This window comes from Phasianus colchicus, chromosome 1, assembly GCF_987193195.1.
Source record: "Phasianus colchicus chromosome 1, bPhaCol1.hap1.1, whole genome shotgun sequence".
In the NCBI taxonomy this organism is placed as follows: domain Eukaryota; kingdom Metazoa; phylum Chordata; class Aves; order Galliformes; family Phasianidae; genus Phasianus; species Phasianus colchicus.
This window is the reverse complement of record NC_143436.1, coordinates 28,008,532-28,031,641: the sequence shown is the minus strand read 5'-3', so window position 1 is coordinate 28,031,641 and position 23,110 is coordinate 28,008,532. Positions and strand designations below refer to the sequence as shown.

Below are 23,110 nucleotides of genomic sequence, written 5' to 3'. Positions count from 1 at the left end.
GCCACCAAGATTAACTCATCTCTTTGCAAAGAGAGATGGCTTTTGGCCATCTACTAACACTGGACTTCACTGGGTTGGGATCTCAACAGTCTGTTTTAAAAATAGTCTGCTATAAAAATAGCACCTACTCAAAATGACACATTATTTCTGACAGTATGAAGAACAACTTAGATAGACCTGGTCAAGCTGTCAGCATGGAAATTCAACCTCAGCTCTTGTCCTGTAAAAGACCATCCTACCATAACATCTTTCAAAGAAAAGACATGATAAATTACAAGCAGTCAAGTAGGTTTACATATCCATCTGCTTATTTCCATCACACCACCACCTTCTCATCTGAATTTCTGACAGGAGCAAAAAAAGCAGCATCATATCACTGTAAAATTTGACTTCCCTCTTCCTGTCTTGCCAAGATCTGCCAAATCCATTATATGAGGATCACTAAGGAAAACTCTTGAGTATAGGTACTTACAGCATACCTATTCAGCATGGTGCTATTGAAATTGTAAGTAAACAATCCAAATGAAATGGGTAAAAATATTAACGTTTAACATTTTAGCTTAATATATTTAAAACTTGTTAATAAAAGCCTCATGTAGTTCAAACAACTCACGTAGGTAAACAAACACATGCAGATACTTCATCCTTCAAAGTCAAAGAATCACAGAATGGCTTGGCTTGAAAGAGATCTAGTTCCAACCCCCCTGCTATGGGCAGGGCTGCCACCCAACTTGTCAGGCTGCCCATATGGCCTTGAACACTTCCAGGCACAGGGCATCCACAGGTTCTCTGGGCAACCTGTGCCAGTGCCTCACCATTCTGTGAGGAAAGAATTTCTTCCTTATATGTAATCTGAATTTTCCCTCTTCTAAGTTTAAAGCTGTTACCCTTTGTCCTGCCATTACAATCTCCGATAAAGAGCCCTTCTCCAGCTTCCTTGTAGGCCCCCTTCTAAGCACTGGAAGAAGTCTTTGCAACACAGTGAAAACCTTTAAATTACAATAAGTTTTAAAATCAACTGGCAGGCCAAAGCTGTGTCTAACAAACCTATATTAATCATTCTAAAAGTTGTTACTGAGATATAAAGTACCCTTCAGTTCAGAGGAAAAAATATTCAATATATTATTAGTGCATTATTTAACTTCCTTTGTATTGTTCTTAGAGTGTTTTATGAATTCCATAGTTCAATTATTCAGGATACTTCATAAATTATTAAGAAAAACTTAAGTACAACACACAAATAACAATGCAACTTCTTCTACATGGGTGTATTTGAGCTCCACCAACAGTAGATGAGCCTTTCAAAACATAAAAAAAGGAGAAAAAACAACACAGTATCTAAAATAATGCTCATTGTGTCTGAACATGGAGGAAAATGAAAGCAACCAATGCAGCTGGTTTGGATGGTACCACAAGCATGAAACTCTTCATTCTGTTTTCTGATTAAACAACAAGATGATCTTCTGTTCAGTCAGTTTATTATCAACTAAGTATATCCACTGTATTAAAAAGTTACTAGAGCATGATTTGGGCAGGGGAGCACACAAAGAGACAAAATCAAATTTTACAAGCAGTCACTGACTTCAAACTGGAGTTCCTTTGTAATAGGTGCTGAAAATATGAATTTGTGGGGTTTTTTTATTTGTAGCTAGATTATTTAAGAGACTCTTACATGCCATGCAATAAGAAAGAATATAAAATAAACATTAAGTTTCTTAAAAATAAAAAGAACCCACTACATGAGCTCTTGCTTTAAGAACTAACAGTAAAACTGTTACATGAAATAACAGTACAGTGAAGAGGTAGAAAAAAAAATTAGACAATTAGAATAGATATCTGACAAAAAGGAAGTCAGATAATATAGCTTTCAAAGGCAATCATTCTGCTGCACACTACATAGCGTGCATTACAAAATTCAAAACTTTAAGCTTAAATGATTCAAGTATGCACTATGAGTATTATATCACTGTGTTAGTAATTCACACTTTGACACTCTATTTCTATATTACATTAAGGCTGAAATGGACTTTCTGTCCTGTTAGCCTTGCATATTTTCAACAGTGAAACACTGCCACCTTTTGGTCTGATACACAGACCTCCACATTACAATTTAGTTTTTGTTTGGTTTTTTTGCTACATTGTCCTTTATTAAGAAGGTTGAATTATCATGATCTTCTTTTAAAATTTGGTTCAGTAGCAAGATTTCTCCAGGAAAAAAAAAAAAAAAGATACTTAGTGTTAACTGGTAAGAAAACACTATTTTTCTCACAAGTATGAGCACACGGCCAAATAACCTAAAAAGTATATTCCATTTAGCCATATGTTTTCTCAATTTTTTCCTCTAGCATGACAGTTCTTTTTTCTTAGCAGTTTCTGTATACAGGTCTCCTGTATCACACAGTATTTTAGACTGCACTCCTTTTAAGTAAAAAATTATTTTAAATAATGCATTCTTTGACTATCTCCTGACTTTTGCAAAACCATTATAGGAATAACAACATATTATTCAAGAAGGACGTTCCTTGCTCATACATATACCCACAGTATGTCAGAGATAAAATATTAAATACAAATTGTTCAATATTTATATGAAAATGTATTGAAATGTATGCAAGATTACTTACACCAATGACACGATGTCCCCACGTTGCACATCATAATTTCGAATGCTCCAGTGGTTCAAGAGCACTACATCAGATGCTTGTCTTCCCCCAGGATTCAAGGAAGGCTTAGAAGGAGGAAAAGAACAGCTTTAGGTCTGCAATGCCTGTATAAATTCTGCATCTAATTCACATTGTATCAAAGGGTCAAATCCTGAAGCTATAAAAATTAGTAAAAATATGCCCAATTACTTTAAAAGGATCAAGAATGTGTTTTATTATAGTAAACACATTTCTTTACTAAATGCTATGTTGAATGTCATAAACTTATGGCAAACAGAAGTCCACATCTTTCAATAAATTGCTGCATGCAAATTAAATGACACAGGACGTATGCTTATGACACACTTCCTGAAAAGTAGTGTTTGCCTTCACTGTCTATGATTTAAAAGATTACAAAGGAAAACTAAGAGCACAAACTACCAGGAAATAGAAACTTTCTGTAGGCATATTAGTGCTCATACAAGCAAAATGCACCAAAAAATGAAATATGTATTTGTAGCAACATTAATCTCCATGCTCTTTGCAAAGGAAACAAAAAATACCTATAGCATATACTAACACTGTCAGTAAATGTGGGCCTTCTATAACAGAATTGAGAACTTCCACACAAACATATACAGAAATACAACTATTGACTAACCTCAAGAACAAAAACCAACTGAATAAGTAATTAGTAGTTAGCACAGAGTATTAGAAGATATTCAGAACCATTAAAAAAAAAAAAAAAATTGTGTGCTGCAGTATAAAACCACTGTATTTCCTTAACTCTGGTTCTGAGTTAACTCATCAAAAACTGTAGAGTAAGGAAGTAGCCATACTGTCTTCATCAGTTTTGAAGGGATTATTTCAAGTGTTCCAATTACTAGACAGAAAGTATATAAGAGTTAACCAGACTCGTTTTGTTGCCAATATCTCAATCAGATTTTTCAGACTTTTCAAATAAAATCATGGTACACACTGGCCAGATGATGATCTCTAACTTAGACTCCACAATTAGATGAAATATTTAATAAAGTACATTATAATCCCATGTACCACCAAATCTGATAAGAAAACTGCAACTACACATCCCCTCATTCACTGACAGGAAAGCAACAATATTTGCCAAAATTGCATTTTTTGAAAATGAGGTTTTCAATGTTCACCTTACAGTATAAAATGTTCCTCTACCTGTGCCACAAGGCACTGACTTCTGAGACTCCTCTCCCAGACTGACTTTACTTTCAATGAGCAAACTAACCAGGGTGCAGAACTGAAATTAACTGATGTCAACACAGTGTTGAATAAAACTGTGCTTCCAAACCAAGATGGATACTTAGCATTTATTTTTAAGCTATTCAAAAGTGTTGATTTCTCTTTCTACCAACAGTTTCTGTTTTCTATTTTTTCTTTTTTTTTTTTTTTGCTAGACAGATATGTTGATAAAGACGTATTTCAAATGGGATATGTGAAAAATGGATTTTAATAAATAACAAAAAAGTAAATGTGCCTGTAATACACACAAACACTATGTATCATGAGGATCAAAAGCACAAATTTGCCAGGAGTGGAAGGGAAATGACACAATATCTTCAGTTAAGTCATAAAGAAGATTAGTTATGTCTTCACCTGTGGACTGAAGGGCAAGTTTCTAGTTGAGTTAAGTCTGTGGATCAGAGCAGTTCATATCCACATCCACAGAAAAATACTACAAATCTAAACTGCAAGGACATCAACATTCTCCATTATTATATTTAGTTGAATCTATCCATTGCAAGAGAAAGACAGGCAAATGATAACCACAAGCAGATACTGGGTTATTATTATTACAATCATGACTTTCCAAAATTATTTTCCACTTTTATACCATCTTTCATGAACATAACAGTACTTTTTTCAAGTACATAACATAACTTTTTCAAGTACATAACTTTTTTTCAAGTACATAACAGTACTTTTGCATACAAACTCACAAACAATTCACAATTGCACTTCACCAATGGAAGGCACACGTGGTCCATAAGTTACTAATGGTATCAAAAGTTAGGCAGAGGCTAATCTAAGAAAGTGGGAATTATACATGTGCTATATTCCCATAAAATAAACTCCTTGGTACGCACAGTATTTACTTTAAAGGGCTGAGAGAGAACGTCAAAGGAAATGGAAATTTTAAACAACTTGCTCCAAAATATAACTTTTTTTTACAGCTGATACATAGCAAAGATTTGCATGAGTTTATAAATCCTTTCAAGTAGTTATATCAACTTCATCTTACAGAGGAACACAAAATTACAGTATTGCTATTTCATATAGCAGTGGTATGTCAACTGACTTGTGCTGTTTTCTGTATTTAAACAAAGGAAACGTTTCGCAGTTCAAATGTGAATTGCATCATCTTTTTAATTCAAAGCACTCTAAATATAAGGTCATATTGCTTCCTATTTTTAACAATATATTGTTCATGGTTTTGACTTACAGAGTGGATATCCCATTCCTTACTTATTGGAACTATGTTTGAGAGAAATATGACAATGCAGAGTAATTTGTTTTCTTTCCTACAAAACAATACTGACCTATTCAAAATGAAATCATAACAATACAGAAACACTATTTTAGTAGATGAAGGTATGAAAGGAAAACTAAGAGACAACTTTCACTTTTCATTTACACTCTCCAGTATTTCTCTCCTAATGTAAATATGAAGTGTGAGAGATAACATTCTGTAATATTTATTTACTAAGGTCTAGCAAAACAAAAATACAACTTCTGAAGAAGTAATCAATAGGCTCACTAGGGTTCTTTACTTTTATAAGAAATGAAATAACAGAGGGGCTGCTTTTTTTCCATAGCTCAAAGCATTAGAAAATGTTTACCCAAGTTCTTGGCGTAGGAGCACGCTACAAATGAGACACATAGGTCTTAATTTAGAACTATGGTGCAGAAGTCACAAAACATTCACTCTTCCCAATTACCAGCTAATCTAATGCTAAAAGCATGCAAATCAAGATCCCCAGCCATACAATGAAGCCTCATAGGACACGAGGTTCTGTAAGTAACAGGGTAAAAGCATGCCCTTTTACAATAAATAATGATTAACTTGATAGTTGTTATGCTACTAGTGATTACAAGGTCACAACTTACTTGCTTTTAGCCTAGGGAACAGAAAGAATATTCACATAAGCTCACAGGCTTAGGTACAGTAATCCTAATAATAAAGTTAGGAGAAACTGCAACAGAATAATTACAGCTGCTATTATACATAATGGAAGAACAGAATATTCAATAACATTTGCTGCTGAAACACGCGTGCTTTGATAGAGATCACTGGTCAGACTACTTGCTATAATTCTTGGGTCTGAAATTTTTGTGACACAACATGTATATATAGAAAGTTGCACATAGGCCACCATTTTTCATCTCACTTGAAAACAGCCCATTTCATTTAACAAATTTGGGAATTCATACATCAATAAGGGTTTCCTTTTTCCATATCATTATAAATGAAGAGCTTGTAATAACCAGAGAAGTGATGAAACTTAGGACAAAAAGGCATAAATGGATATGAAGGAAGGATATTCATATAATGACAAAAATCTTGAACTGCACATTCAGCATTACAAAAATAATCCCAAAAAATCCACAACATCAAATTAACAAATCATAATACAGTTATTTGTGTCACTTAAATTCAGTGCTGTAATTCACTCGAATTCACTTGAAACCCACTATTAAAAAAGAGCTAGATGAGCACATCAAGCTGCAAAATTCTAAGCAACCAAAAACATCTCAAGTGAGAATTAAAAGAAAACCAGCAATTTTGGAAAGAAAATAGAAGGCAATAAAGCAATTAAAAATGTTGAAAATTACAAGCTTCAATCACTGTTTTTCCCTATACATTAGAATTAATGCTCATATACAGTTAAGTCCACTCAAGTGATAGAATTATGTCAGGTGCCTAAAAGCACTTCAGAACAACAGAATCAGCTTGAGAAAATGAAATGCCTGGTTCATCTTAAATGTCTGGGAATAAATCATAAAACATATATACTTCCAATAGAAGCTTTACGCAGAACGCTTGCCAAGGTGTCAAGAAGTACCACCACCTATTGCTATGAAGCAGCAATATGGCTGCTTCAGAAAGAGGACAGAGTGAAAGAAAGAGAGATTTATTCCTTGCTTCTTATCACAGCTTTTAATTTCAGACTCAGCAGGAGCCACAATGATAAGCACACAAAGCCAGCTAGACATTTTAGAGGACTATTACAAATCAAATTATTGGAAATCATACCACAATATCTTCACATTGAGACAATACAATATCATTAAAAGCATGCATTTGATGGATTTATGACTACATGCTGACTGGGCTTCACTCTCCCTCACACTCATAGCTTTCAGACACATTCAATATAGATCACTCTTCAGAGAACACAGTAAATAGACAGAATTCCAAAGTGATGACGTACTCCTTCAAGCAATTCTGCAAAAGAGGGTTATGTTCCTTATAATTATATCCCTGTCAGACTTACTTACATGTCTAATAAATCTTGGCAAGGAAATTAGCATTTTATTAAAAGCACTAGGATGGGTGTTGCTTTTTTTTTTTTTTAAATGGAAAATATCCACGGACAAAGAAGCATCTTAGTTTAAAATAAACTTCTACTTCAGTGCTGCAGTCCAGAATAAAATGAGAGGGAATTCTTTAGACTGAAAATTCATTAAAATTGGTAATATTCTATATTAGCCATACTTCAATCAACAGAGGAAATGTTTAGTCAAGATATATCAAAGGAAGAGCTTAGATTTTAATCACCCTCTGAATGCCCGATTCAGCCATCGGGAAGACTGTTTATCCTTTTTTAAGTTGGATAAGCAAATAACTGCAGTGTTTTTCACATCTTTTATGGATAAAGAACAGTTAACCACATGCTCTTCCACGTGAGTATGGAAACAACACTCCAGAGCAATACCAGAGGACCCTCTAGCATTTCAAACTTTGGCTTCAAAGGGAACATAAAACTGAGATCTCCATCAGAGTCACTCAATAAACTTTTGGACTAGAGAAATCTTGAAAATATCTTTCCAGCTATTGAGTTAAAACCAACTCAACAAGAATGGATAGAAAATAGAATATTATGTCAGAGACAGAAAAAACAATGAAAGGCAATTGAAAAATGAATATGAAACTGTTTTTCTTGGTTTCCTATTCCTCTTCTCCTTTCTAAAGCAAATTTCTGGCTCTGTGTCTGTAAGCTCTCCTGAGATTCTCCTACATTTGACTGGTCATCATTGATAAACAGGTAACACTTATGAAAAGGGAAAGCATGATGCATGTTACACCTTACTTCTGTTCTTAGACTGTAGAATTTCTGGACTATGATGATTTTACTTTGATCTAGACTACCTTCTAGACTACCTGGGGTTTCTTGACAGAAGCTGAACACCAGACTACCAACTGCTACAAAAGGTTCTATGCCCACTCCATGCTTTTCTACGGCATTAAACACACATGAGCAACCCTAAGCCCTAGACAAAGTTTCTCTGAGTGAATGCTACACATTTCAAACTCCAGCAACTGTTCTGAATTGTTATTAAACCTGACTTTAAGGTTTTGAGCTTATCAAGAAAATCAGAAAAAAAAGGCTTAGCATCTGCTAAACAAATCCTTAGTTTCTACTAGTTGTAATGTTATGTAATTAACATTAATTATAATGTAATAATAGAAATAAATTACAGTATCAGTAGTTATGCAAAACAATATTCATTGCATATAACTTAAAAAACAAGGTACAAAGATCAGCTAACTACATTACAACATGTATTTTTCAAGTTCTATTAACAGAAGAAACAAATTAGTCATTATCATCAATATTTATCTTCTAAATGTGACAATGCATGTTTCTATTTATTCATTTACACTGATGTATAAGCATTCAGTATAAGCAAAGTAAAAATAGTGAACTGATATTTCTTCTCTGAAAAGCCTACGATTATCACCTATGTTCATGCCATTTGCAATATTCTTCACTGAGATGGTACCATTTTTGTTCAATAGTAAGATCAACTATGGCCAGAACTATTTTTTTTTAAATTATTATAACGCAACAACTAAAAAGAAATAAAGCCTCTTTGTAAGTTATCAAGGTAGTTCATCGAGACAAAGAGTAATGCTCAAAAAAAGAAATCTTGATTTCTATATGACTAGGAAGATATTAAAAAATGTTTTCTTTACCACTATCTATTTATTTTGCTTTTACTGACACTGAATTTTGGGAAGTTTTATTCCCAAAATGTTTTCACATTATAAAAGTGTTTGTGTAACAAAGTAGAAACTAAACAATTCTCTACTGTAATTACAGTTTGACAACAATTGAGAAAGCAATATGCAAAGAAATCTACTGTCAGTGGACGGTCAGTTTATAATTTCCAGACAGACAGTAAACATTTCCAACAATACCTGCATTGATGCTCCTTCCACTCTTGCTACACAGGCAACTCTATCTAGGAAGGTCACAGTTACAGGAACAGCAACAAAGAAACCTTTAAAGAAGGCTTTAAGGTATCTTCTCCCAAAACCTTGAGCCTGTGCCATAATCTGAAAAAGATTAAGGGCAGAAAAAAAGTTATCATAAAGCAATATTTAAGTAAGCGTTGTCTGTATTCATGGAGTGAGGAGGAGTTAAGATTTAAGTTATTAACTCTTAATGTCTCCAAATATCCACAGTGAGAAAATGAATGTGCACATGAGAATGAACAAGAACAGCAATCTACATTAAAAAAAAATTAAGTCAAACATACAGAAGTTAATTTTATACTCAACATTTTCTCTTTATATAATTTGACCATTTCTTGTAATCCTCTGCTAGCAGAAGTACTCAATAAAAATGACTCAATGATAGCAGTTCAGTTAAGTGAGAAGCAAACTGACAGTATCACAAAAAATTTAACTATGTGTTTCTGAAAAAAATATTAGCTACATGAAAACAATCACAAAACATTCAATTGGAGTGCAAAATTCTGTAAATTTTCTCCCCGTACACTGGTAATTACACATTCATGAACCACAAAGATTGACTGCGTTATGTAAAGGAAAAGCTGACAGTTTCCAACACAAGGGCATTTCTTTATTAAAAAGTTCCATACACACAAGTATGTATCGTTTATACACTGATGGTAACTGCAAACATTTAATATCAATTCAAATTGTCACACGTATTACAGGGATACACAGTAACATAATGACACCTTATTTTCTACTACATAAAGAAGTTAAAAGTATAGTGACAGACTACATAACTATGACATAATGACACCTTACTATACACTCCATGTCACCATTCATTATGCTATTAGTTTTACTTAGCCCTGAACCAAAAAACATTCTTGAAAAGACAGCTCCAAAGTACACTGAAATAAAAAAGTTGCTTGATCAAGCAAGGTGAGTACTGAGGCATTGCTGCAAAGGTACAAGCCTACTTTTCTTTACTGCAATTGCATTCATTCCCTGCCAGTTACTGAGCATTTTTGGCTCAGTCTGCAGCAGACCCTCCAAAGTACCCTTCACATCGGTGATGACCCGGGAGGACTTTTAAAGGAAACGATCAGTGCAAAGATGAGCTCCCCCGAGCAATTTACAAAGCGGTCAAATTGGAAACGAACTGGGATATTTCTAAGATTTTACTAATTGATGTGATATTTTAATTAATTAACCTTTCCACTGAAGACAAGGGTGTGACAGACACAGTGTTAGGGTATGAAAGCCATGCGGTAGGCAATGCCTGAATGGTATGGCACAGAAACGTGCTTCAGCAGCTCTGAAAGTTCAATTTAATAAACTTATTTTATCAGAAAGACAAGATTCCTCAGTGCTGTATCATAAGAAATACAGTTCTTCACCTATTGGCAAATCCAATTTAAACCTTTGTTTCTCTCTAATGAATACCTGGTGCAGACTGTAAAAGATCAGTTTGCAGAGTCCCTGCTCCTTCTATCACATCATAAATCTGACAGACAGTAATAGAAGAAAAGAGACTATGCCCTGAACTTCTGAGTCCTTCACCATGTTTAAATTCAAGGACAACAAAAAACAGAAATATACATAGTTTGGTTCAATCATCTTAACAGAACATTAAGAATTTCACAATACAATCATTTTTTTTCTGTTGCACTTCCAGAAATACGGAGGTGATTCATTATTTGCATGCAAGGTACGAACCTCAAATTGTTCTGATGAAATACTACTGAAAGCAGTATTTCTGCCATAGATATGGCTACTTAACTCTACAAAGCATTACACTTCGGAAAGCCAGTTCTACAAAATAACACATCAGCATATTCTTCACTTGAATTCTTTATAGATACTAATGGCTTTGCAATGACAAGATCTGTCTTCTAAAAGACTGGAACATCCTTAGTATTATTACTGACATTCACCTTCACAACATTTGAAGTTCCTTTTATTATTATTTTTTTTTAAGCTGGAAGTATTTCACTATCAACTATAACTTTTGCTAACAGAAGCTTAACTGTGGCAAGAGAGCTCTGAGCTCCCTTATGCGTGTGGCAAGTGAGATGCAGACTTCCTTGCTGGTGCAGAATGAAGAACCTTTATTGTAGGTGCTTACAACCTTTTATACGCATGCAACAACAACTGGTCATATGTAGGAGCCAGGCGTGTTTACATATGGCTCAAGTTACTGCTGAGCTTTTTTACTCATTAGCAGATAATGACTTTCTTTGTTCCACGTCTCCCCCTTTATTAATAAAAAAAGAAGCGCAGTTCAAAAACATTCCTAAAAGTAGCTAAACTAAAATTAACACACTGAATAAATGATGGTTCTTTATAGAGTACAAACAATAGTCCATTTTAACCAATCCCAACAATTCCAATTCTTACGACTCCTTGGTGATGCAGTTGACAAGTGTGTCTTGTCCCATCTTGTTGGTGAAAATCCAAACCACTGATGAAAGTGCTGTGATGATGTTACAGCAGACGATGAAACAGATGGCAAGACCCATTCGGCTGGTATCCATCTCGGACCTGTTCCTGTTAAGACAAAGCATAGCCTCGGCCCCACGTTATCACTGTCTAACAATTTAGAAAATTAAGAACAAAGCATGCTACTCTTTCCTGAGGGGTCATATCTGCACTCCCCTTTTTTTTTTTTTTTTTGTTTGTCTGTTTTTTGGTTGGTTGGTTGGTTGAGGTTTTTGTTTTTGTTTTTGTGTGTGTGCATGTGTGTGTATGTGTTATTTTGTAGAGAAATCTATTATTATTTTTTAAATCTCTACATTACATATTCAGAACTAGAATTATGAAAGCCAGGCAGGTGCAGTTAAGACATACAGTTGTAAATACACACATTTCATTCTTAAACACCAAAAGATATTCAGCCAAACGAGTTGGATTCTACAACCAAATCTGAGAAAGCTTCCTACACTGCCAATCTACACGATTGTGCATGTACACAAATGATGCGTAGCAAATACTGTTTTCTAATTTAGAACACAGATATAGCACAACTTTCAAACACGCTTTCAATGTTCTTAGGCCTACCTTAGAATTTTCTGGAGCACTGAACAACAGCTACAACAGTTGAAAGGTTCAGAAAAATACACTGCAACAACGGGAACAGCTCCTACATGCAGGTGAGCACTAAGGCTGGAGGTTTGACTCTCCTTCTCTCGTGGTGGTGAATGAGCCATAGGCCCAGGGTCTGCAAGTTTTGCTTCCAGTTGCTGAGGTCCAATAGCATCCACTCCAGCACCTTTTGTTGTACAAATTCCTTCCAACTAGAATTCTTTAGAGCAAGCAGCACCTCATAACAGTCAGCGTTCCCACTTTCAATCCCGAGCTTTGTCCAGAGAAGGGAAATCAGCTGAGGACGGTAAGACTTCCCTCAGTCTTCCGCTACTTTCAGCAGAATAGGGCCTCTTTCAGCCCATTTCTGCACAGGCCTTTGTCCAGCTCCCATTCTGCTGGAGCCTCCTTCAGCTCCCTTTCTCGCTAGATTATACTTTCAGCTCTCAATTTTGATAGAGCTTCTTTCAGCTCTTTCATTCACTGGAGCTTCTTTCAGCTCCCTTTTTTCACTAGAGCTTCTTTCAGCTCCTTTATTTGCTAGAGCTTCTTTCAGATCTTTCTTTCGCAAGAGCTTCTTTCAGCTCCCTTTCTAGACCTTCTTTCAGTTCTTTCTTGCGCCAGAGCTTCTTTCAGCTCTCGTTCGCTGGAGCTTCCTTCAGCTCTTTCTTGCACTAGAGCTTCTTTCAGCTCTCTCTCTAGAGCTTCTTCAGCTCTTTCGTGCGCCAGAGCTTCTTTCAGCTCTCTTTCGGGCGCCAGAGCTTCTTTCAGCTCTCTTTCTAGAGCTTCTTTCAGCTCTCTTTCGGGCGCCAGAGCTTCTTTCAGCTCTCCTTCGGGCGCCAGAGCTTCTTTCAGCTCTCCTTCGGGCGCCAGAGCTTCTTTCAGCTCTCTTTCTAGAGCTTCTTTCAGCTCCCTTTCGGGCGCCAGAGCTTCTTTCAGCTCTCGTTCAGGCGCCAGAGCTTCTTTCAGCTCTCTTGCCAGAGCTTCTTTCAGCTCTCCTTCGGGCGCCAGAGCTTCTTTCTGCTCTCCTTCGGGCGCCAGAGCTTCATTCAGATCTTTTTTGGGCGCCACAGCTTCTTTCTGCTCTCCTTCGGGCGCCAGAGCTTCTTTCAGCTCTCTTTCGGGCGCCAGAGCTTCTTTCAGCTCTCTTTCGGGCGCCACAGCTTCTTTCAGCTCTCCTTCTGGCGCCACAGCTTCTTTCAGCTCTCTTTCGGGTGCCACAGCTTCTTTCAGCTCACTTTCTAGAGCTTATTACAGCTCTTTCGTGCGCCAGAGCTTCTTTCAGCTCATTCTCCACTGCTTCTTTCAGCTCTCTTTCGGGCGCCAGATCTTCTTTCAGATGTCTTTCTAGAGCTTCTTTCAGCTCTTTCATGCACCAGAGCTTCTTTCAGCTCTTCCTTTCGCTAGAAGTTCCTTCAGCTCCCTTTTTTGCTAGAGCTTCTTTCAGCTCCCTTTCTTTCGCAAGCAACTCCACATCTTTCTGTGTACAGATCCTCCTTGAGGCGATAGTCATAATATAACAGATCTATCAGATACAACTGGCCTTACAATTTTTTTTTTTTTGAGAACTTTAAGAAATTTGATACATTTGCTTACTTGTTAAATTCCTCACAGTGCAGCCAATTTTTCACTGAAATATGAATGCTGACCCAATTCCTTCTACTACATCTATTCAAAGATCTTGTTATAAACTTTTTGTGAAAGACCCAAGCTAACATCCATAGGAAAATCAAGCACCTGAAGAAAAACAATCGGTCAGAGAATCCATAGGTAACCAAACACATCTTCTTGAAACTAGAAACTAATTGTGACAAAGAATCCAGCGGACAGATTTTAAGCAGCAAGATAAAACACAGCATTCCCACTACATCACTTGGAAACAGAAGCAGTATTAAGCAGCTGTGGACACAGCTAGGATTTCAGGACCTTTATAGTATTTACAAAGTGCAGCAAAACACCAATAGCAACGGTACAAGCAATTGATTTTCAAAGAAGAATCGCAGAATTGCTCAGGTTGGAAAGGACTTTAAAGATCATCAAGTCCAACCACAACCTAACCATGGTACCCTAACTCTAACAACTCTCTGCTAAATCATGTTCCTGAGTACCACCACATCCAAACAGTTTTTAAACACATCCATGAATAGTGACTCAACCACTTCTCTGAAGAGCCTATTCCAGTGCTTAACAACCCTTTCTGTAAAACAGTTTTTCCTGATATCCAAGAGCTATTGTAGGGAAGGGCTTCTCTACTTGCCCTGTATTTTCCTTCCTCTCTACTACACAATTGATCAAACTGCTGATTTTATTTTCTGTGCACACGTAGATAAACAATTCATTTCCACTCATGCACAACATTCTAGAAGTCTCCTGACTTCTCTCTTTCTACAGCTTCTTTCAGCTCTCTTTCGGGCGCCAGAGCTTCTTTCAGCTCTCTCTCGGGCGCCAGAGCTTCTTTCAGCTCTCTTTCAAGAGCTTCTTTCAGCTCTCCTTCGGGCGCCAGAGCTTCTTTCAGCTCTCTTTCGGGCGCCAGACCTTCTTTCACCTCACTTTCGGGCGCCAGAGCTTCTTTCTGCTCACTCTCTAGAGCTTCTTTCAGCTCTCTTTCGGGTGCCAGAGCTTCTTTCAGCTCTCATTCTAGAGCTCCTTTCAGCTCTCTTTCGGGCGCCAGAGCTTCTTTCAGCTCTCTTTCTAGAGCTTCTTTCAGCTCTCTTTCAGGCGCCAGAGCTTCTTTCAGCTCTCTTTCTAGAGCTTCTTTCAGCTCTCTTTGGGCGCCAGAGCTTCTTTCAGCTCCCTTTCGGGCGCCAGAGCTTCTTTCAGCTCTCTTTCTAGAGCCTCTTTCAGCTCTCTTTCAGGCGCCAGAGCTTCTTTCAGCTCTCTTACTGGCACCAGAGCTTCTTTCAGCTCTCCTTCGGGCGCCAGAGCTTCTTTCAGCACTCTTTCTAGAGCCTCTTTCAGCTCTCTTTCAGGCGCCAGAGCTTCTTTCAGCTCTCTTTCGGGCGCCAGAGCTTCTTTCAGCTCTCTTTCTAGAGCCTCTTTCAGCTCCCTTTTGGGCGCCAGAGCTTCTTTCAGCTCTCTTACTGGCACCAGAGCTTTTTTCAGCTCTCTTTCGGGCGCCAGAGCTTCTTTCAGCTCTCTTTCAGGCGCCAGAGCTTCTTCCAGCTTTCTCTCGGGCGCCAGAGCTTCTTTCAGCTCTCTTTCTAGAGCCTCTTTCAGCTCTCTTTCGGGCGCCAGAGCTTCTTTCAGCTTTCTTTGTAGAGCTTCTTTCAGCTCTCTTTCGGGCGCCAGAGCTTCTTTCAGCTCTCTTTCAGACGCCACAGCTTCTTTCAGCTCTCTTTCTAGAGCTTCTTTCAGCTCTCTTTCAGGCGCCAAAGCTTCTTTCAGCTCTCTTTCGGGCGCCAGAGCTTCTTTCAGCTCTCTCTCGGGCGCCAGAGCTTCTTTCAGCTCTCTCGGGCGCCAGAGCTTCTTTCAGCTCTCTTTCGGGCGCCGGAGCTTCTTTCAGCTCTCTTTCGGGCGCCAGAGCTTCTTTCAGCTCTCTTTCTAGAGCCTCTTTCAGCTCTCTTTCAGGCGCCAGAGCTTCTTTCAGCTCTCTTACTGGCACCAGAGCTTCTTTCAGCTCTCTTTCGGGCGCCAGAGCTTCTTTCAGCTCTCTTTCTAGAGCCTCTTTCAGCTCTCCTTCGGGCGCCAGAGCTTCTTTCAGCTCCCTTTTGGGCGCCAGAGCTTCTTTCAGCTCTCTTTCGGGCGCCACAGCTTCTTTCAGCTCTCTTTCGGGCGCCAGAGCTTCTTTCAGCTCTCTCTCGGGCGCCAGAGCTTCTTTCAGCTCTCTTTCGGGCGCCAGAGCTTCTTTCAGCTCTCTTTCTAGAGCCTCTTTCAGCTCTCTTTCAGGCGCCAGAGCTTCTTTCAGCTCTCTTTCGGGCGCCAGAGCTTCTTTCAGCTCCCTTTTGGGCGCCAGAGCTTCTTTCAGCTCTCTTTCGGGCGCCAGAGCTTCTTTCAGCTCTCTTTCTAGAGCCTCTTTCAGCTTTCTTTCAAGCGCCAGAGCTTCTTTCAGCTCTCTTTCTGGCACCAGAGCTACTTTCAGCTCTCTTTCGGGCGCCAGAGCTTCTTTCAGCTCTCTTTCGGGCGCCAGAGCTTCTATCAGCTCTCTTTCTATAGCCTCTTTCAGCTCTCTTTTGGGCGCCAGAGCTTCTTTCAGCTCCCTTTTGGGCGCCAGAGCTTCTTTCAGCTCTCTTTCGGGCGCCAGAGCTTCTTTCAGCTCTCTCTCGGGCGCCAGAGCTTCTTTCAGCTCTCTTTCTAGAGCTTCTTTCAGCTCTCTTTCGGGCACCAGAGCTTCTTTCAGCTCCTTTTCGGGCGCCAGAGCTTCTTTCAGCTCACTCTGTAGAGCCTCTTTCAGCTCTCTTTCAGGCGCCAGAGCTTCTTTCAGCTCTCTTTCTAGAGCCTCTTTCAGCTCTCTTTCAGGCGCCAGAGCTTCTTTCAGCTCCCTTTCGGGCGCCAGAGCTTCTTTCAGCTCCCTTTTGGGTGCCAGAGCTTCTTTCAGCTCTCTTTCGGGCGCCAGAGCTTCTTTCAGCTCTCTTTCGGGCGCCAGAGCTTCTTTCAGCTCTCTTTCTAGAGCCTCTTTCAGCTTTCTTTCAGGCGCCAGAGCTTCTTTCAGCTCTCTTTCTGGCACCAGAGCTACTTTCAGCTCTCTTTCGGGCGCCAGAGCTTCTTTCAGCTCTCTTTCGGGCGCCAGAGCTTCTTTCAGCTCTCTTTCGGGCGCCAGAGCTTCTTTCAGCTCTCTTTCCAGAGCCTCTTTCAGCTCTCTTTCAGGCGCCAGAGCTTCTTTCAGCTCCCTTTCGGGCGCCAGAGCTTCTTTCAGCTCCCTTTGGGCGCCAGAGCTTCTTTCAGCTCTCCTTCGGGCGCCAGAGCTTCTTTCAGCTCTCTTTCTAGAACCTCTTTCAGCTTTCTTTCAGGCGCCAGAGCTTCTTTCAGCTCTCCTTCGGGCGCCAGAGCTTCTCTCAGCTCTCTTTCGGGCGCCAGAGCTTCTTTCAGCTCTCTTTCGGGCGCCAGAGCTTCTTTCAGCTCTCTTTCGGGCGCCAGAGCTTCTTTCAGCTGTCTTTCGGGCGCCAGAGCTTCTTTCAGCTGTCTTTCTGGCACCAGAGCCTCTTTCAGCTCTCTTTCAGGCGCCAGAGCTTCTTTCAGCTCTCTTTCAGGCGCCAGAGCTTCTTTCAGCTCTCTTTCGGGCGCCAGAGCTTCTTTCAGCTCTCTTTCTAGAGCCTCTTTCAGCTCTCTCTCGGGCGCCAGAGCTTCTTTCAGCTCTCTCTCGGGCGCCGGAGCTTCTTTCAGCTCTCTTTCGGGCGCCGGAGCTTCTTTCAGCTCCCTTTTGGGCGCCGGAGCTTCTTTCAGCTCTCTTTCGGGCGCCGGAGCTTCTTTCAGCTCTCTTTGGGCGCCAGAGCTTCTTTCAGCTCTCTCTCGGGCGCCAGAGCTTCTTTCAGCTCTCTCTCGGGCGCCAGAGCTTCTTTCAGCTCTCTTTCTAGAGCCTCTTTCAGCTCTCTTTCAGACGCCAGAGCTTCTTTCAGCTCTCTTTCGGGCGCCAGAGCTTCTTTCAGCTCTCTTTCTAGAGCCGCTTTCAGCTCTCTTTGGGCGCCACAGCTTCTTTCATCTCTCCTTCGGGCGCCACAGCTTCTTTCAGCTCCCTTTCGGGCGCCACAGCTTCTTTCAGCTCCCTTTCGAGCGCCAGAGCTTCTTTCAGCTCTCTCTTTCGGGCGCCAGAGCTTCTTTCAGCTCTCTTTCGGGCGCCAGAGCTTCTTTCAGCTCTCTTTCTAGAGCCTCTTTCAGCTCTCTTTCGGGCGCCAGAGCTTCTTTCAGCTCTCTCTCGGGCGCCAGAGCTTCTTTCAGCTCCCTCTCGGGCGCCAGAGCTTCTTTCAGCTCACTCTCGGGCGCCAGAGCTTCTTTCAGCTCTCTCTCGGGCACCAGAGCTTCTTTCAGCTCTCTTTCTAGAGCTTCTTTCAGCTCTCTTTCTAGAGCCTCTTTCAGCTCTCTTTCAGGCGCCAGAGCTTCTTTCAGCTCCCTTTCGGGCGCCAGAGCTTCTTTCAGCTCTCTTTCGGGCGCCAGAGCTTCTTTCAGCTCTCTTTCGGGCGCCAGAGCTTCTTTCAGCTCTCTTTCTAGAGCCTCTTTCAGCTCTCTTTCAGGCGCCAGAGCTTCTTTCAGCTCTCTTTCGGGCGCCAGAGCTTCTTTCAGCTCCCTTTTGGGCGCCAGAGCTTCTTTCAGCTCTCTTTCGGGCGCCAGAGCTTCTTTCAGCTCTCTTTCTAGAGCCTCTTTCAGCTCTCTTTGGGCGCCAGAGCTTCTTTCAGCTCTCTTTCGGGCGCCAGAGCTTCTTTCAGCTCCCTCTCGGGCGCCAGAGCTTCTTTCAGCTCCCTTTCGAGCGCCAGAGCTTCTTTCAGCTCTCCCTTTCGGGCACCAGAGCTTCTTTCAGCTCACTCTGTAGAGCTTCTTTCAGCTCTCCTTCGGGCACCAGAGCTTCTTTCAGCTCTCCTTCGGGCGCCAGAGCTTCTTTCAGCTCTCCTTCGGGCGCCAGAGCTTCTTTCAGCTCTCCTTCGGGCGCCAGAGCTTCTTTCAGCTCTCCTTCGGGCGCCAGAGCTTCTTTCAGCTCTTCTTCGGGCGCCAGAGCTTCTTTCAGCTCTCCTTCGGGCGCCAGAGCTTCTTTCAGCTCTCCTTCGGGCGCCAGAGCTTCTTTCAGCTCTCCTTCGGGCGCCAGAGCTTCTTTCAGCTCTCCTTCGGGCGCCAGAGCTTCTTTCAGCTCTCCTTCGGGCGCCAGAGCTTCTTTCAGCTCTCCTTCGGGCGCCAGAGCTTCTTTCAGCTCTCCTTCGGGCGCCAGAGCTTCTTTCAGCTCTCCTTCGGGCGCCAGAGCTTCTTTCAGCTCTCCTTCGGGCGCCAGAGCTTCTTTCAGCTCTCTTTCGGGCGCCAGAGCTTCTTTCAGCGCCCTTTCGAGCGCCAGAGCTTCTTTCAGCACTCTCTTTCGGGCGCCAGAGCTTCTTTCAGCTCACTCTGTAGAGCTGCTTTCAGCTCTCCTTCGGGCGCCAGAGCTTCTTTCAGCTCTCTTTCGGGCGCCAGAGCTTCTTTCAGCTCTCCTTCGGGCGCCAGAGCTTCTTTCAGCTCTCTCGCCAGAGCTTCTTTCAGCTCTCCTTCGGGCGCCAGAGCTTCTTTCAGCTCTCCTTCGGGCGCCAGAGCTTCTTTCAGCTCTCCTTCGGGCGCCAGAGCTTCTTTCAGCTCTCGTTCGGGCGCCAGAGCTTCTTTCAGCTCTCGTTCAGGCGCCAGAGCTACTTTCAGCTCTCTTGCCAGAGCTTCTTTCAGCTCTCCTTCGGGCGCCAGAGCTTCTTTCAGCTCTCCTTCGGGCGCCAGAGCTTCTTTCAGCTCTCTTTCGGGCGCCACAGCTTCTTTCAGCTCTCTTTCGGGCGCCAGAGGTTCTTTCTGCTCTCTTTCGGGCGCCAGAGCTTCTTTCTGCTCTCTTTCGGGCGCCAGAGCTTCTTTCTGCTCTCCTTCGGGCGCCAGAGCTTCTTTCAGCACTCTTTCTAGAGCCTCTTTCAGCTCTCTTTCAGGCGCCAGAGCTTCTTTCAGCTCTCTTTCGGGCGCCAGAGCTTCTTTCAGCTCTCTTTCTAGAGCCTCTTTCAGCTCACTTTCGGGCGCCAGAGCTTCTTTCAGCTCTCTTTCTAGAGCTTCTTTCAGCTCCCTTTTGGGCACCAGAGCTTCTTTGAGCTCTCTTTCAGGCGCCAGAGCTTCTTTGAGCTCTCCTTCGGGCGCCAGAGCTTCTTTCAGCTCTCTTTCGGGCGCCAGAGCTTCTTTCAGCCCTCTCTCGGGCGCCAGAGCTTCTTTCAGCCCTCTCTCGGGCGCCAGAGCTTCTTTCAGCTGTCTTTCTAGAGCCTCTTTCAGCTGTCTTTCTAGATCCTCTTTCAGCTCCCTTTTGGGCGCCAGAGCTTCTTTCAGCTCTCTTACTGGCACCAGAGCTTCCGTCAGCTCTCTTTCGGGCGCCAGAGCTTCTTTCAGCTCTCTTTCAGGCGCCAGAGCTTCTTCCAGCTTTCTCTCGGGCGCCAGAGCTTCTTTCAGCTCTCTTTCTAGAGCCTCTTTCAGCTCTCTTTCGGGCGCCAGAGCTTCTTTCAGCTCTCTTGGTAGAGCTTCTTTCAGCTCTCTTTCGGGCGCCAGAGCTTCTTTCAGCTCCCTTTCGGGCGCCACAGTTTCTTTCATCTCTCTCTTTCGGGCACCAGAGCTTCTTTCAGCTCACTCTGTAGAGCTTCTTTCAGCTCTCCTTCGGGCACCACAGCTTCTTTCAGCTCTCCTTCGGGCGCCAGAGCTTCTTTCAGCTCTCCTTCGGGCGCCAGAGCTTCTTTCAGCTCTCTTTCGGACGCCAGAGCTTCTTTCAGCTCTCCTTCGGGCGCCAGAGCTTCTTTCAGCTCTCCTTCGGGCGCCAGAGCTTCTTTCAGCTCTCCTTCGGGCGCCAGAGCTTCTTTCAGCTCTCCTTCGGGCGCCAGAGCTTCTTTCAGCTCTCCTTCGGGCGCCAGAGCTTCTTTCAGCTCTCCTTCGGGCGCCAGAGCTTCTTTCAGCTCTCCTTCGGGCGCCAGAGCTTCTTTCAGCTCTCCTTCGGGCGCCAGAGCTTCTTTCAGCGCCCTTTCGAGCGCCAGAGCTTCTTTCAGCACTCTCTTTCGGGCGCCAGAGCTTCTTTCAGCTCACTCTGTAGAGCTTCTTTCAGCTCTCCTTCGGGCGCCAGAGCTTCTTTCAGCTCTCTTTCGGGCGCCAGAGCTTCTTTCAGCTCACTCTCTAGAGCTTCTTTCAGCTCTCCTTCGGGCGCCAGAGCTTCTTTCAGCTCTCCTTCGGGCGCCAGAGCTTCTTTCAGCTCTCCTTCGGGCGCCAGAGCTTCTTTCAGCTCTCTCGCCAGAGCTTCTTTCAGCTCTCCTTCGGGCGCCAGAGCTTCTTTCAGCTCTCCTTCGGGCGCCAGAGCTTCTTTCAGCTCTCCTTCGGGCGCCAGAGCTTCTTTCAGCTCTCCTTCGGGCGCCAGAGCTTCTTTCAGCTCTCGTTCAGGCGCCAGAGCTTCTTTCAGCTCTCTTGCCAGAGCTTCTTTCAGCTCTCCTTCGGGCGCCAGAGCTTCTTTCAGCTCTCCTTCGGGCGCCAGAGCTTCTTTCTGCTCTCCTTCGGGCGCCACAGCTTCTTTCTGCTCTCCTTCGGGCGCCAGAGCTTCTTTCTGCTCTCCTTCGGGCGCCAGAGCTTCTTTCTGCTCTCTTTCGGGCGCCAGAGCTTCTTTCTGCTCTCCTTCGGGCGCCAGAGCTTCTTTCTGCTCTCCTTCGGGCGCCAGAGCTTCTTTCTGCTCTCCTTCGGGCGCCAGAGCTTCCTTCTGCTCTCCTTCGGGCGCCAGAGCTTCCTTCTGCTCTCCTTCGGGCGCCAGAGCTTCCTTCTGCTCTCCTTCGGGCGCCAGAGCTTCCTTCTGCTCTCCTTCGGGCGCCAGAGCTTCCTTCTGCTCTCCTTCGGGCGCCAGAGCTTCTTTCAGCTCTCTTTCGGGCGCCAGAGCTTCTTTCTGCTCTCCTTCGGGCGCCAGAGCTTCTTTCTGCTCTCCTTCGGGCGCCAGAGCTTCTTTCTGCTCTCCTTCGGGCGCCAGAGCTTCTTTCTGCTCTCCTTCGGGCGCCAGAGCTTCTTTCTGCTCTCCTTCGGGCGCCAGAGCTTCTTTCTGCTCTCCTTCGGGCGCCAGAGCTTCTTTCTGCTCTCCTTCGGGCGCCAGAGCTTCTTTCAGATGTCTTTCTAGAGCTTCTTTCAGCTCTTTCATGCACCAGAGCTTCTTTCAGCTCTTTCTTTCGCTAGAAGTTCCTTCAGCTCCCTTTTTTGCTAGAGCTTCTTTCAGCTCCCTTTCTTTCGCAAGCAACTCCACATCTTTCTATGTACAGATCCTCCTTGAGGCGATAGTCATAATATAACAGATCTATCAGATACAACTGGCCTTACAATTTTTTTTTTTTGAGAACTTTAAGAAATTTGATACATTTGCTTACTTGTTAAATTCCTCACAGTGCAGCCAATTTTTCACTGAAATATGAATGTTGACCCAATTCCTTCTACTACATCTATTCAAAGATCTTGTTATAAACTTTTTGTGAAAGACCCAAGCTAACATCCATAGGAAAATCAAGCACCTGAAGAAAAACAATCGGTCAGAGAATCCATAGGTAACCAAACACATCTTCTTGAAACTAGAAACTAATTGTGACAAAGAATCCAGCAGACAGATTTTAAGCAGCAAGATAAAACACAGCATTCCCACTACATCACTTGGAAACAGAAGCAGTATTAAGCAGCTGTGGACACAGCTAGGATTTCAGGACCTTTATAGTATTTACAAAGTGCAGCAAAACACCAATAGCAACGGTACAAGCAATTGATTTTCAAAGAAGAATCGCAGAATTGCTCAGGTTGGAAAGGACTTTAAAGATCATCAAGTCCAACCACAACCTAACCATGGTACCCTAACTCTAACAACTCTCTGCTAAATCATGTTCCTGAGTACCACCACATCCAAACAGTTTTTAAACACATCCATGAATAGTGACTCAACCACTTCTCTGAAGAGCCTATTCCAGTGCTTAACAACCCTTTCTGTAAAAAAGTTTTTCCTGATATCCAAGAGCTATTGTAGGGAAGGGCTTCTCTACTTGCCCTGTATTTTCCTTCCTCTCTACTACACAATTGATCAAACTGCTGATTTTATTTTCTGTGCACACGTAGATAAACAATTCATTTCCACTCATGCACAACATTCTAGAAGTCTCCTGACTTCCATAGGAGAGCACAGATCTTCCCCTGACACAAATGGAGCAGTCCCGTATATCATTCTACTCCAAAAGCCCTTCCTGCCAAAAGATCATAAACGTGCACATTT

The 23,110-nt window shown here is 42.4% G+C and overlaps 1 protein-coding gene across 11 annotated transcripts in view; it reads right to left on the bottom strand.

Annotated features, from left to right (window-relative positions):
• IMMP2L (inner mitochondrial membrane peptidase subunit 2) overlaps positions 1 to 23,110 on the bottom strand; it is a 462,993-nt gene that overhangs the window by 430,123 nt on the left and 9,760 nt on the right. For 9 of the 11 annotated variants that reach the window (XM_090137651.1, XM_090137661.1, XM_090137669.1 and 6 more), the window contains 2 exons: positions 9,100 to 9,237; positions 2,625 to 2,728 (listed from right to left, as the gene is read on the bottom strand). In XM_090137651.1, the coding sequence (XP_089993777.1) occupies positions 2,625 to 2,728; positions 9,100 to 9,237 (242 nt within the window). Of the gene's footprint in view, positions 1 to 2,624; positions 2,729 to 9,099; positions 9,238 to 11,538; positions 11,689 to 12,198; positions 13,010 to 23,110 lie in introns of those variants that run through there. The other 2 variants (XM_090137691.1, XM_090137704.1) reach the window with 2 other exon arrangements.